Source organism: Erinaceus europaeus, chromosome X (assembly GCF_950295315.1).
Source record: "Erinaceus europaeus chromosome X, mEriEur2.1, whole genome shotgun sequence".
Classification (NCBI taxonomy): domain Eukaryota; kingdom Metazoa; phylum Chordata; class Mammalia; order Eulipotyphla; family Erinaceidae; genus Erinaceus; species Erinaceus europaeus.
Window position 1 is genome coordinate 74,627,316 of NC_080185.1, and position 15,947 is coordinate 74,643,262.

The following is a 15,947-nucleotide window of genomic DNA, read 5'->3' on the forward strand; positions in this document are numbered from 1 at the left end:
CCCTTACAGACCCAGGTATAATTTTTAGAAACAGGTAAACCTTGTGTTAGCAATACAAAGAATTTAGAGCCATTTGTATTTTTTCCCACCAGGGTTATATCTGGTGGAAATATGACTCCACTGTCCCTTTTGGACATTTCTTTTTCCTGTGTTTTTTATAGAGGTGAAAAAACAGAAAGATAGGGTGAGAGAGGGAGACAGGAGGAAAGGTACCTGCAGCATTGCTCCAGCATTCATGAAGCTTGCTTCCTACCAGTGGGGACCTGGGGCTTGAACATTAGTCCTCATTCGTGGTGATGTGTGTGCTCTACTGGGTGTGTCATCACTTGAGCCCCAAGCTACTTGGGCTTTTCTAAGGAAGGGACTGACTAGAAGCTGTGTCCTTATATTCTCTACTGAACAGGTGATATGAACATTAACCACAAAATGATATTGTCAGTATGGTAAATGTATCTCTTTAAGCACCTTCCTGAGGCACACTGGTTCACATGCCTAACTCCATGAAAGTTCATGATGTCGTCCCCTTTTACCCTTTCTAACTGTTTTCTGCCTGTTCGTGAGATCTTTTTATCTCCTAATGACCTTAGTTCTCAGCTACAACCTCATCTTCACACACTATCATCATGTCCCCAGCTGCCTGCTAGACACTGTGGCCTAGATCTCTTACTGTCATGTCAAGCCCAACTAAAACCAAGTCCATCTTGTTCCCTCAACTCTGTCAATGCCGCTGAGATTATCCCCACTTACCCAGACTCAAAATTCAGAGTCAACTTTGACTTTTCCCTTCTCCCTTTCCTTCCACAGTCAACCAATCCTGGTGAATCTACTTTCACAATATCTCTTTCCCATGCTCTCCATCCCCACCGCAGTTACTTTTGTTACCTCCCCATCAGACTCTCAATATCTTCCTCACTGGTGACCTGGCCTTTTCTGCTGCTTCCGGATTCCCTAAAGCATAGCTTCAATCCCAATATTACCCTCTATCTATTATATAAAGTCCCATCATATAAAATATTACATTCTTTTGCCTCTACCAACTACCACCATGCCGCCATATCCCAGCCTGTTTGAAATCACGCCATCTTTCAGAGACCTAATTCTCCCTACTAATTGAGAATCTCCTCAGAATCCCAAACACGATTTATATTCCATTCATCACTAATCATGAATCTAGCCCATTTTTTTTTCAGACCCTATGGTAGGATCTGTAGTTAATGAAAATACACTGAAATCCATATTCTTTCCCTGTGGAGCTCTCTTCGGGAGTCAGAAAGACAGACTGCCAGTTCCAATCCATAGGTTGTCCCTGATTTCCACTCTATGAACTATTTCCTATCAGCCTATAAGTATACTTAAGACTCTCCCATTTTAAAACACCCACCCTACTCCAACCCCTTCCCTGTAACAAACACCCTTTTGTTGTTGCATCATTTTATCAAGAGTTAATGGCTCACAGTACAGTTGTTGACACATGGGTATAATATCTCATCTCTCCATGATAAATGTCTGCAAAGCATTCTTACCCTCATTTAAATCATTTCCTACTATCCTACACCAGGACCCCAAAACCCCCCACCAACCTCTTTGCTTTATTGCAACACACCAAACCCAGTCCGAGGTTTCCTTTGTGTTTTCCATCTGGTTTCCTATAAGTAACTAGGATTATAAAGGAAGAACAGCAAACTTCAGCCTTCTTCTGGATATCTTATTTAAAGATTTATTTGTGAGCAAGGAGGAAGAAAAGAGGGTTGAACTCGTATCCAAAAGTTCAATGCCTTTATCCACTGCACAACTCACTGGGATGCCTGAATATCTTTTTGGACAAATATCTAAGTATATGCTGTTTCTATTGTATGAGCAAGCACTGGAGAGGAGTGAGCTAGAAAGGTTCACGTCACTGACTCTTAGACCAACACATGTACACCTGAAGTAACCAGTTCTCAATTCCCACCCTCCAGTCCCCACTTTGTACTTTCCATTTGCCCTTTTCCCAGCACCATGTTCCCCTTCAAAAATCTACAAACTGTCAGAGACCCAGCCGCTAAGTGAAATGAATGTAGAGAGAAAAAGGGACAGGAGGTGGGGGCGAGTGCGGGAGGCGAAGGGGTTGGTGGGAGAGAAAGGGCCAGCACCTTCCTCCTTCCTTTTCTAAGGTCGAAGCCAATATGGCCACTTGAAAGTTAGCTGGCCTGTTCCAGCCGCTGCTCCACCTGTCTGGAGATGGAACTGCTGTTGCCTTTTTCCTTTCCTCTTCAAGGCTGGAGGAGAGTTTCAGGGTGGAGCCCTGAGCTATTTCTAGTGCTGGCTAAATCCCTCCACCCCAACATCTCCCTTGCCTTATGTGATCAGATTTCCTTTCCACCTTGCCAATGAGTAACAAATGGTAGAAACATAGGAAACTGTAAGAGCAGTCAGTTTCTCCACAGGCCCTACACAGAGGCCAAAGGGAGTGGAGAGGACACTGGGGCTGCTGGGCTTTTCCTATCTTGGAAGAACAGTTTCTTCTTTCTACATGGAAGCCTCAAACACTTGCTTGGTCCAATATCTCCCAGAGCATAAGTGAGACACCAGTTTGTCAAGGGCCCCTTAGCCCAGGAGAAAGGAATTTGTGTTAATGAAGTCCTACTGTTAGCTATGCTCAGTGTGAGGCCCTATTGTATACATTACTTCATTGCTTCCCAACAACCCAGTCAGGTCACCATTTGTCATATTACTAGTGGAAATGACAAAACAAAGATTAAGAAACTCACCTATGTGAAACGGCCAAACCCATTTCCCAAAATCTGGCTCTGCCAGTGCTTGAGGCAAGGGTCCTTTCCACGGCACTGAGCTGCCTCAGGAATCTAGACAAGTTGCATGTGCTGTGCTACTGGCTGGCTCTTTGAATTATTCCACGGAATTAACTGAACAGGTGACTAAACCTTGTGTGAGTTCACTTAATTCAAAGTGATGTTAGGATCAACGTCTAAGGAGCACCTTGGATGACTTGAGTTCAACTCCCCAGGCCGTGCAAAGAGCACATGAGAGAAGTTTCTGCCTTTGCAGAGTTGAGAGTCTGGTGTAAAACAGTTAACAAGTGTGAAAATAGATCTGTAATAAAGCTAAGATATAGAGAAAGACCATGAGAGAGCCAGCGAGAAGATTCAAATCTTTACCTTAGACATAGCCTCTGCCTTTCTGGGGCCTGTCACTTCCCTTAGCCATGCGCCAGCTGCCATGTGGGACTGGGTAACCAAATGGGGACTTCCTGAAATCGTCTGTGTCCCCTGCCTAAGAAGACTGCCAACATGCAGGACCTAGAAATAATAAATATTTAGCTGGCAAAGGTGGGAAGATATTTCAGAATCCACACATGGCTGCTGCTACCTGCAGCCAGCCTGATTCAGCAAAGACTGGTTTCTTTATGTGTGAATTAAAGCAGGTGCTCATGCAGTCAGAGATGAAGCCAAGTTCTACTCTAGCTGAGTTCTGTCATGTGGCAGTCACTTCTGGTCCCAGCTGACCATCTTGAAACTAATTGCAGGCTGTTGGTCAAAGAAGGTACTAAAGTCAGAAAGTGTGGGTCACCGAGTAGCAGACACTCAAAATGAGGACTTGTTGTTCCTTTCAGTCCTGAAGAGGTTGCTCACAATGTGTCTTTCTGACAGGGGGCCAGTATTATTATCACTGTTATTATCGTAGATGGAGGCAGAACATTCCGTCCTCCTATACCCCAGCAACACACCCTGCTTATGACTTCTATAGCACTTGCATGCCAAGGACTTCAGTTTCCCAGAGGCACTGCTTCATTGTACCCACCTTTCTGCTCTTCTCTCTAAGGCCGTCTTTGTTTTATTGTGCTTAGTGGTGATGGTGGTAGTTTTTTTTTTTCCCTTAATTTACACTGACTTCTTTTCATTGGAGATTTAACAGAGTTTTTATACTATTGTCAGATTTCATGGGAATAATTTCACACCCATAATGGTCCGTGTAAGTCACCACCCCCTCTGAAAGTTCTGTTGCCCCTCCCCCCACCCACAGCCACAGTAGTTCCCACAAGTCCAAGAGAGAGTTTGAACTGAAGTCGTTATACTAAGTGAAGTAAATATAAGTGAAGGACAGCTCCCAGATGCCTTCCCCTCATATGTAGAGTACAGATGACTGATCTATGATCTGCAGACGAATTTGCAGAGGAAATGGTAACAAAAACGGTCTAGGGGAGTCGGGCTGTAGCGCAGCGGGTTAAGCGCAGGTGGCGCAAAGCACAAGGACCGGCATAAGGATCCCGATTCGAACCCCGGCTCCCCACCTGCAGGGGAGTCGCTTCACAGGCAGTGAAGCAGGTCTGCAGGTGTCTATCTTTCTCTCCTCCTGTCTTCCCCTCCTCTCTACTTTTCTCTGTCCTATCCAACAACGACAACAACAATAATAACTACAACAATAAAACAACAAGGGCAACAAAAGGGAATAAATAAATAAAATAAATATTTTTTAAAAAACGGTCTAAACCTGTCTTTGGTTTTTATTTAACTTAAGGGGCCGGGTGGTGGTGCACCTGGTTAAATGCACATGTTACAGTGTGCAAGGACCCGGGTTCAAGCCCCCGGTCCCCACCTGCAGGGGGAACGCTTTGCGAGTGGTGAAGCAGGGCTACAGGCGCCTCTCCCTCTCTCTCTCTTTCTCTCTATCTCTCTCCCTATTCTCAATTTCTGGCTGTCTCTATCCAATAAATAAAATAATTTTTTAAAAAATTTAAATAGTGGTTTAAAAGATTGTAAGATTACACCCACCACCAAAGTTCTGTGGCCCACTAGCCTACTGCCCAATGATAACCACTATAGTTCTCCAAAGATTGTCTAGCCTGTCTTTTTTATAACCAGTAAGTGGATGTGTTTCTTGTTAACTTCTGCAGGGAAAGAGACAACTGAAACAGGGAAGGCCACACCTCCTTCAAAGCTTACTCTTTCAGACCAAGGTCATGAGGTCTTGGACTTTAGGTGCTAGGCCCTCCTCAACTAAAACTACAAAACTCTAAAGTTTGTCCTATCACAATGGAAAGTTGCTTTCTGGATGTATCCTCTAAGTAGCCTCTATTATCAGATGCCTGCCTGGGTTTGGTACAAACGATCTCCATTCAGGCCCCTTCTAGCTCCAGAACTGCATGCATTAACTCCCAGTAGACATACACTAACGGGGCTGGGAAGTGATGCACCTAGTTGAGCACACACATCGCCATGTACAAAGACTTGGGTTCAAGCCCTGCTTCCCACCCACAGGGGGAAGCTTAGTGATAAGAGAAGAAGTGCTGTAGGTGTCTTTCTCCTTCCCTATTTTCCCCTCCTGTCTCAAGTTCTGTCCGTCCTATCAAATAAAAGGAAGTGAAAAGATGGCCACCAGGAGCAATGGATTTGTTGTGTAGGCACCAAGCCCCAGCGATAACCCTGGTGGCAATAAGAGAGTATTTTGCAGACACTTGTCACAGAGAGATGAGAAATTGTACCTGTGTGTTGACAACTGTACTGTAAGCCATTAACTCCCCAATAAAATTATAATAAATAAATAAAATCACTTGGGCCCTTCTCCTTTCTAGGTCAGTTCACAAAGAAGGAAAGAGCATTATAAGCATTGCCACAGTCTCGGGGATTTTGCTTTTAATTAAATATGCAGAATTTTCTGTCACAGATATGTAAAACCTATCTCTCCCATCAAATTACTCCCACAGAATCCACAAAGATGATATCAGAACCCCTACAGACTGTTGCACCACCTCTTGAATGGTGTCAAATACGCACCCAGACTCTTAACAGGATAATTTGGTGACAATGGTCATAACCCTAGATTGTTTCTTAGAGGTTCTTTGAAATGGCTTCAGATTCATGACATATATTAAGATAAATATATATATATACATCCTCCATGCCTTTTTCCCCATGGAATTTGAATTTCCCTGGCTTACCACCAAACAATATCACCAGTGAGAGCCCATAATGCTAAGGGACCATATGCTTTCTCTCCAGAGAGTTTGCACAAATACTATTTCATAAAACTTTTTTAACTAAACAAAAACAGTAACTTTGCATATTCCCCACTCAAAGACTCTTCCCAATTGAATGACTCCCTTTGTGGTGGAATGTTTTTCCCTAAGTGGCCCCTAATAGAGAAACTGAATCAGATACTGAGAGTTACCAAAAGTCACAAGGAGTCCTCTAGTTAGCTAGAAATAGAATTCAAAAACCTTTATTTATGAGCTCCTGAAGAAGAAAAAAAAAGCTCTACTACAGAGAGAGTGAAACTGAAGTGGTGAAATGAGGCTCATTTGACATTCCTGGGTCAAGAAAAACCAACAGGCAGCTGCCATGGTCTGTGGGGCCTCAGCTGATAAATAAAGGCACAGGTGCCACTACCTTCAAGAAACTGAAGATTCGGTATATGGAGGCTAGTCTCTTCCAGTGCAAGATGTGCTCTTCTGAGCACTTGTATATCTACAGAGCTCCAAAGCAGCTGGCTCACTGACCTGCATGTGTCATGCAGGCAAGCCCTGTCTATTATTTTAAAAAAGGCCTGGTAAGCGAGGCACGGACAGAATGCTCTAGCACCAGGTGGGGGATGAGAGACAGTTTTGTGCTCCTCTGGGGAGGTCTTTCCACAATAGTGGGGAAGGACCTTCTCAGGTCCCCCAGATCTGAAAAGGAAGACAGAGTGTGGTATGATTTGGAAGGACACAGAGCAAGCTGGTGTTGCTAGAGAATGGGGCCAGGAAGAGCTGAGGATGGAGAGTAGAGTTCAGACTTGAGCAGAGTCTTGAATAACGAGGTGGGGGAAAAAGTTCACAATGGACTGCCAACAGTTTTGAGTAAGAGGAAGTACTCCAGCTGAATGGTTTCTTGCTGAATCATCTTCATGGTGCTTTGGGACCAAAGAGATAGTTCACCAGATATGGCATATGACTTTCCCAGCATATGGCCCAGGTTCAAACCCAGGCATCATGTGGAAACTGCAGTGCTGTAGTGTCTCTTCCCCTCTCTCTGTTTCTCTCTATATCTATCTGGATGGGAAAAAATATGACCCAGGAGCAGTGATATCACACATGAGCAAGGCCCTGATTCTGCAAGAAGGTAAAATACAATAAAACAGACTGTTGATTGCATTCCAAAAGGATAGTATTGTGTCCTGTGGGACAAAATGGATGGAACTGGAAGGTAATTATGCTTAGCAAAATGCGTGAAGAGATGAAAGACAACTACCAAATGATTTCTCATACATGGAATCTAGACAACTGATACACATGAACTTGCAAAATAATAATAATGATAAAACCAGAAACAAGCCAACAGTTTATAAGACTATGTGAGAACTGTGGTGGTTCTCTTTGGAGGTGGGAGGGTAGGGCCAGGCATGGAACTTTGGTAGTAGATGCGGTATGGAACCTGTAATCTTACAATCTGGTAACCCACTATTAACCACAAATATATATATGGACTCATGTATATGTATAGAGAGACGACATAATGGTTGTGCAAAAACTTTCATTCTTGAGGCACCAAAGGTCCTGGGTTCAACCCTCAGCACCACTATAAGCCAGATATGAGCGATGCTCTGGTTTTAAAACATGCAATAAGATGAATAAGGTAGTGGTGGGGTTCCTCGGCTTATTTTGTTTATTTGTGGTTTGGTTTGAAGGTTTTCTGTGGTTTCATTTGTCTTTTTTTTTTTTTTTTTGCCTTTTCTTTTCCTTCTAGTTCTTCACAGCATATGGTCCTGATTATGTGCTAGAAATCACGCCAAGCTGCCGGCCAGACCGCAATGAGCCCCGTCGAATCCAAGAGATCCTCAACTACATCAAAGGTGAGCACTCCCCCTCGAGTCCTGCCCTCCTCATCCCATCAGGCTTGTGGAAGCCCGTCAGTGAGATGTCCCCAAACACCATTTGTCTTTTGGTTGCCAATAGTTTCACTGACTTGGAAGGGAAGCCTCTTCACCTGACAGTTCATGGTTGCAGTCCCACAGCAGTCACTTAGGTTGGGATTGTCATTTGGTTGGTTTATGTCACCTTTAGGAAGACAAAAGGTCCAGCTTTACACACCTACAATGGAAAGCTGCTCTGAAACGTACCCTAGAAAACTGTATCTTTTAAAAGGGCCACAGTAAAATCCCCTTTAAGATGAAGGTAGTTAAAGTCAATTCAGTCAGACTTGGCAGGGGACTTTGTTTCCTTTCCTTGTCTTTTTGCTTTCTAATTTGTTAGGGCTTCACCAATCAGTGCCAACTTTCTCAGACAGAAAGAAAGAAAGACCGAGACAGATAGAGGGGAAGACACCAAAGTATCAACAAATCCTTTAGTGCAGTGGGGATTAGACAAGATTTGGGTCCGGTCCATGGTAAAGCAGGCGCCCTCCCCCCTTGCCCCAGGTGAGCTATCTCACCTGCCCTGTGACTTTTTCCTTTCTTTTTACAGATATTGTGTTTCTTTGCAGTTTCTTGATCTAAAAGAGCCTAGAGACTATGGGTCAACTGTGAATTCTGATGTCCTAGGAGTTGGTTTCCCAGTCTCTCTCAGAATAGTGGAGATGGAACTGTTGCCCTAACCTTCCCTTCCCTAATGCTGGCTTAGAATATTCTGACCTCTGGACAGAGGACAAATGACAGTCATGAAGTAATGCCCACTTAATCACTGCCCACTAACCGGGGGCACTACCCTCTGCTTTCCAGTAGAACCTCCTTCATGTCCTCAAGTACTGTTTCACAATTCAACTCATTTCATCTACTTTGATGTTGTTGTTGTTTTCCAAAGTATGGTTGGTACACATTTTCCTGTATAATTGAATCTGTATGTATTTATATGTATCTTGGAGTTTCTGGTTATTTGAAGAGTTAAGAGACCAAAAGTATCAGATTGCTTATGCTAAAGAGTAAAAGCTCTCTGGGAGTCAGGCAGTAGCGCAGCAGGTTAAGTGCATGTGGCACCAAGCACAAGGACCAGTGTAAGGATCCCGGTTCGAGCCCCTGGCTCCCCACCTGCAGGGGAGTCGCTTCACAGGCCGTGAAGCAGGTCTGCACATGTCTATCTTTCTCTCACCCTCTCTGTCTTCCCCTCCTCTCTCCATTTCTCTCTGTCCTATCCAACAACGATGACATCAATAACAACAACAATAATAACTACAACAATAAAACAACAAGGGCAACAAAAGGGAAAGTAAATAAAAAATAAATAAATATTTTTTAAAAGTGTAAAAGCTCTGCTTATTCATGTCATGAATGACTAATCTAGTACCAGTTCTTCTACCTTTGATTCTCGCCTTGGAATAGAATCTACCATGGAAGAGAGATCTGTTTGTGCCAGAGTTAGTCAGAGGAGATACCTAGGTCTGGAGTAGGGAGTGGAGGGTTTTGGCAAGGCCTTATTCTCTAGCAGAGCCCAGTCTGTGAGACAACAGAGTCCCATAAAGACTCCATGTGCCGGGCTCCTTTGTCTACAGAAAAATTTCTTGGCTCCTAAGTCATAGACTCATAAGAGTATGGTATGCTCAAAGCGATATTTGTTGCTTCTCTGTGATGTCTCCGGCCCTTCAGCTTCCCCAATCCTATAGTTTCAAGTTCTCTGGTCTCCCAATAGCTACCAACCCCAAAGCTTAACCTCTAAATAAATCTTTCTCCATTGTCCATCATTTAAAGCCTACAAAACATGTGTATTCCTGTTCCTTTTCTAGTCCTTCTGTGCTGATTAACATTAATATCCCCACCCTGATTTTCTCTGCCTCTCTCAAGTGCAGGACTTAGTTCCTTGCTTCCTTCAGGACTGCTCCTGAACCAATTTCTCTTGTCCCTCTTCCTTCATATTTCTTCCTTGATATTTTCCCCCATCCAAGCTCTAAATTCTGGTCAAACATAGACAAAGCCACAGAAACAGAGAAATTAAACAAACCTTTGCAATGACTTGCTCATAGCTGTACAAATGCAAATATCTGTATGCTTTCCTACACATATTCCCAGCGTGGTGACAATCTGACATTGACAAAACGGAAATAACAATAATAACAACAAGGGCAACAAAAATGGGGGGAAATGGCCTCCAGGAGCAGTGGATTTGTAGTGTGGGCACCGAGTCCTATCGATAACCCTGGAGGCAAAAAAAAAAAAAAAAAAAACCAAGGAAATGACAAGTATGAGAAGACATAAGGAAGATAATGCAAAAGGGAAGAAAACTGGGAAAAGTAAGAAACCCAAATGATAGGGTCGGGCTCTGGCACACCCAGTAATGCTCACATGTCACAATGCAAGGTGGGAAGCTTCATAGGTGGTGAAGCAGGTCTGCCAGTATCTCCCTTTCTCTCTCTGTCTCTGTCTTCCCCTTACATCTCAATTTCTCGCTGTTTCTATCCAAAATTAAATGAAATTTTAAAAAGGAACCCAAAGGAAATACATTATGGGAAGACTAGAGTGAAGATTAGTGAAGAAAACAATAGACAAATTTAGAGGGCGTGTAAGTCGATATTGAAGTCAAGATTGTTAAAAGATCCTAACAAGTTAAAGCAGTATTCTGGTTATAATACAATTAAATAAAACTGGGAGAGAATATATGAACAAGGAATTCGGTCCTCTAAAGCAGCCAGCCACATACAAGAGGGGAAAACATGGCTTGTCAGCTTTTCATGTTAAATAGTCAGGATTTTAGTCAACAGAGAAAGTAATGTGAGTCTCCAGGGCAAGGTAGCCCTCAGAGATGCTAATATGGTATTGCCTTCACTTGGAAAATATGAGTTAGGTAGACAGCATAGTGGTTATACAAAAGACTTTCATACCTGAGTCTCTGATGTCCCAGGTTCAGCAGTGCCATTAAGGCAGAGATGAGTAATGCTCTGGTGTCTGTCTGTATCTCTCAAATAAGTAAATAGACAAAAATAAAAAAGGCTCTAAACAAAAATCAGAACTCCAGGAGGTAAATTGGGATGGGAAGAAAACTGAATCTCAGTCTCCACAAGATCTGATTGGAGCGGCCTTAGACTTTGGGGAGAAGAAAGGAGATCCATAATGACTTAGTGACATAGTCTCTATTTCATGTCTATGAGAGATGACGTAGACAAGGCTTATCTGGCAACAAGGCACAGAGTAAGATGCTGTGGGTAGATATTAGACAAAGGCAGATTTTCTTTCAATAGGAAGATTTCTAATAAGTCGAACTATCCAAAGTGGAACAGACTGCCCAGAAAGGAATTGAATTTCTGTCAGTTGTCCTGTGGAGGGGCTCCTGCAGTGGATTAGACTGTTGTTAAGCTTCCTTCCACCTTTAAGATTCTAGGATGCTATGTGTTAAAAAGAAGAAGAAGAAGAAGAAGAAGAAGAAGAAGAAGAAGAAGAAGAGGAAGTAGAAGAAGAAGTGACTTAAAGTGCAAGGACCCGTGTAAGGATACCAGTTCAAGCCCCCAGCTCCCCACCTGCAGGGGAGCCACTTCACAAGTGGTGAAGCAGGTCTTCAGGTGTCTTTCTCTCCCCCTCTCTGTCTTCCCCTCCTCTCTCCATTTCTCTCTGTCTTATCTAACAACGACATCAATAATAATTACAACAATAAAACAACAAGGGCAACAAAAGGGGATAAATAGTAAATAAATAATAAAAATAAATCTTTGAAAAAAATAGGATGGAGACGAATAAGTAAACAGGAAAAAAATTAAGCGAATATGATGAGAACACAGGGTTTGAGAGATGAGTCACAGTGGTTGAGAGGTTGGGGGTGGAGGGAGGTAAGGCTGCTATGGAAAAGAATTGATAAGAAAAAGATACTTAGTAGCTGAGAGTGGGTGGAGAGGACTCAGGGAGGTAGACAACAAATAGGGTGGCTAGCAAATACTAAGAATGCTCAAATGTCCCATTTAGTCACTCATTTTGTACCGACAGCATTGTGTGTTCTAGTATGCAAGTAAGCATAACGCTCAAGTCAGAATTTTTTAAAAATCAACTAAACCTAGAAGAAATGAAGCTAGAAAGCAATGCAGATGTTGCTAAAAATGGCCACTTTAACCTGCTGTACTGAGACCATGCCCCTCTAGCCTGGTGACGTAGACTGCCATCAGATAGTGCGTTGCCATGACAATGGTCAGTGTGGAAAGGCTGCTGAATTTTCTGTGTTCTGAAAGATTTTCCTGAACCTGCCCACAAAACTGTCATTTGTCCTTGAATATAAAAACCTCAACAAAACAAACTGTTTTTCCCCATGCCTCCCTCCCCCTCCCTTCTCCTCCTCCCCATCAAAACAAAGGAGGAAGAGGCGCAGATTGTTTTAGGGAAGTGGATGGACCCAATTCCCCTCAAAGGGAGAGATTTTATGCAGGTTGTCTTGTTGAATTTTCTCAACCTCTGAACTTTCATTTGTTTTCTCACTATATTCCTTAGAAGCACTAAAGATGGGATGTTATCCTAATGGAAAATTAAGCTTGAGGAAGGTCATCTTACAGCAATGCATCCCATATACCACAGGTAGACTAGAGATATAGGCAAATCTACATATTTTCTTAATCCAGCTTTACTTCCCATTAGACTTTCCATGAGGGAGCAAACAAACAAAAAAAGACAAAAATAAAACCATAAAGATTCAATTCCAGCTATTTGCTTTATACAGACAGGAGTTGTTTTTCTCATGTCAGTGGATCTTGAGGCTATGTCATTGTTCTGAAATATGTGTGAATTAGAGATTAGATGGTTCACTTTAGCTCATAATCACTAGTATAAAAAAATCATCTCCACAACACCCTCATGCTGTCGGATCTCTTTATGTTTCCTCTAGTTGACGTGCTCTAGAGGAACTAGTTCATAGTGAACCAACCAGAGTTGAAATAGTGATCTGTGCCATAGACAGCTAGCTCCCTGTGCTTGGCTTGCTCTCTGTAGGGAAACAAGGATAGAGGTTTTCTCATCACTGGTACTGATGACATTTTAAAAAATATTCTTGTGGGAGTCGGGTGGTAGCGCAGCGGATTAAGCACACGTGGTGCAAAGCGCAAGGACCTGCTAAGGATCCTGGTTCCAGCCCCCAGCTCCCCACCTGCAGGGGAGTCACTTCACTGGCAGTGAAACAGGTCTGTAGGTGTCTATCTCTCCTCCTGTCTTCCCCTCCTCTCTCCATTTCTGTCTGTCCTATCCAACAACAACAATAATAACTACAACAATAATAAGGGCAACAAAAGGAAATAAATTTTTAAATTTTTTTTGTTTATTTTGCATAGAGACAGAGAAATTGAGAGGGAAGGGAGGGTAGGGGAGATAGCTATCATAATGGCTACACAAGCAGACTCTCTAATGCCTGGGGCTCTAAGGTCCTAAATTCAGTCCCCCACACTACCATAAACCAGAACTGAGCTGTACTCTGGAGAAAAAAAGAGAAGGAAACCCTTTCTATTCTTCAGTATACACCCACCTCCTTCCATGTTCCTGAAGCAAAGCACAGAGTATATGACGTTTCTCTAGAAATTAGAGAAATTAGAAGGTAGACATGGGCAAGACTAAAAACTCTGGTCCTTGATCTAAGCCTTTAGCCTTCCCTAAATATTCTCCCCTAGCATATTCCCATTCACACCACCATACTATTATTAAATGTTCCCAGTTCCATTTTGAGCTGAGTAGAGAAATACAAATATAAAGCAGAAGGTACTAGAAGACAAACCATCCAACTCTTAAAGGATACGGTGGCCACCAGCCCCAGTCTTCTGTTCTATAGTTCCATAGCCCAAACTGAGATCCTTTGCATACTGCTGATAAGATTCTTAGTATAACCATTATATTGGGTGTGAACAGTACCTCCTCTGGCTTCCTGAAGTCTCTCAGATTGGCATTCTTGGAGATAATAGCAATTGGGTGTCAAGTCTGGGCATGTCCAAGCCCTGCTGCAGCCCAGAACATGAAGAAATGTGCCTACCTAATGATACTCTGTACCATGGAAACCACAAAAATGAAATGAGGAAAATCACAAAAAAATGTGTAAACTAAATAACATGCATATGAACAACAGTTGGTTCAGTGAAGAATCAAAAATAAATAAATAAATAAATAAATAAATAAATATTAGAAGGCCAGGCAGTGATGCACCTAGTTAAGCACACATATTACCATGCACAATTGCCCAGGTTCAAGTTCCCACTCCCCACCTGCAGTGGGATGCTTCATGATCAGTGAAGCAGGCATACAGGTGTCTATCTCTCCCTCACTATATCCCCTCTCCTCTCAATTTCTTTCTGTCCTATTCAATAAAAATAGAAAGGAAAAAAAGGGCCACTGGAAGCTGTGGATTCCTAGTACCAGCACCAAGCCCCAGTGATGGAAAAAATAAAATCTGAAAGATAATGAAAACAAGCAGATGAACTATCAGATCCAATGAGATGCAACAGAAGCAGTATTAGGGGAAAATTTCGTAACAATACAGGTCCACAGTAACAAAGGAAAAATATCTTAAAGAATTTAGCATTATCTGAAAGAACTAGAAAAGAGCAGCAAATAGATTCAAAATCAGTAGAAGGGATTAAATAATAAAAATCAAAGAAGAATTAAATTAACTAGAAACTAAAAAGATTATTAAAGAGATAAGCATAACCAATAGCTGGTTCTTTGAAAATATTTTTTAAAGATTTTATTTATTCATGAGAAATGATAGGAGAGAAAGAACCAAACATCACTCTGGTACATGTGCTGCCAGGGATTGAACATGGGACCTCATGCTTGAGAGTCCAAAGCCTTATCCACTGTGCCACCTCCTGGACCACTCTTTGAAAATATTTTTAAAACACTAGATAAGTCCCACACTAGACTCAAAATGACAAAAGGAAGAAAAACGAGAAATGAAAGCAGCACGGTTTTTTTTCTTCTTAGTGTTCCAGGAGTCCTTATTTTATCATTTCTTTTTCATTTCAGAAACTTCATTTAGCTATTCTTTTTTTTACTATTTATTTATTCCCTTTTGTTGCCATTGTTGTTTTATTGCTGTAGTTATTAGTATTGTTGTTGGATAGGACAGAGAAATGGAGAGAGGAGGGGAAGACAGAGAGGAGGAGAGAAAGATAGACACCTGCAGACCTGCTTCACCGCCTGTGAAGCGACTCCCCTGCAGGTGGGGGAGCCGGGGGCTCGATCCAGGATCCTTATACTGGTCCTTGCACTTTGTGCCATGTGTGCTTCACCCAGTGCACCACTGCCCAACTCCCTCATTTATCCAGTCTTTTAAGGTAGATCTGGTAACAACTAATTATCTTAGTTTTCCTTCCTTTGATAATATCTTTATTTTCTTTGTATTCCTACAGGATATTTTCACTAGATATAGAATTCTGGCTTGACAGTTATTTTCTTTTGAGTCCATCTGCTGAATCCTTTATTTCATTTATTGTACATTCCAGTTTTCGATTCTTCATTTATTTTTTCTTTGTCTTCTAGCTAGGATGGGGCTGATGCTTCTTACTTTTTCATTTCTTTCAAATAATTTCTGATTGAGGTATTTTTATGATAGCTGCTTTAAAATCCTTGAGAGATATTTCCAATGTGTATTTCATCACTATATTGACATGTGGATTGGTTTTAACAAGTTGAGTTTCCTGTTCTTGGTGTGAGTGACTTTCTGCTATATCCTGAACATTTCAGATAAATGTATGAAATTTTATGTCTTACTTTAATCTTCTTTTTAACAGGCTTCTTCTGATACCATTTTAGTAGAGGGGACTCTATCCCATTACATCTAGGCAGGGATAACAGTCCCACCTTGGTCACCCTTGTCACCCTGAGGAGAGAGAGTAATTTCATTACTGTTAAGCAAGAGTGAAAAAAAATTAAAATATTTATTTATTCCCTTTTGTTGCCTTTATTGTTTTATTGTTGAAGTTATTATTGTTGTTATTGATGTCATTGTTGTTGGATAGGACAGAGAGAAATGGAGAGAGGAGGGGAAGACAGAGAGAGGGGAGAAAGATAGACACCTGCAGACCTGCTTCACTGCT

The 15,947-nt window shown here is 42.0% G+C and overlaps 1 protein-coding gene across 5 annotated transcripts in view; it reads left to right on the forward strand.

Annotated features, from left to right (window-relative positions):
* HDAC8 (histone deacetylase 8) overlaps window positions 1-15,947 on the forward strand; it is a 340,920-nt gene that overhangs the window by 307,418 nt on the left and 17,555 nt on the right. For 4 of the 5 annotated variants that reach the window (XR_009547468.1, XR_009547469.1, XM_007526060.2 and 1 more), the window contains exon 10: window positions 7,719-7,824. Coding sequence is in view for 3 of the 5 variants with exons in the window: in XM_007526060.2 (XP_007526122.1) it covers window positions 7,719-7,824 (106 nt within the window). In the remaining 2 variants the exon portion in view is untranslated. Of the gene's footprint in view, window positions 1-7,718; window positions 7,825-8,434; window positions 12,915-15,947 lie in introns of those variants that run through there. The other variant, XM_060182726.1, reaches the window with a different exon arrangement.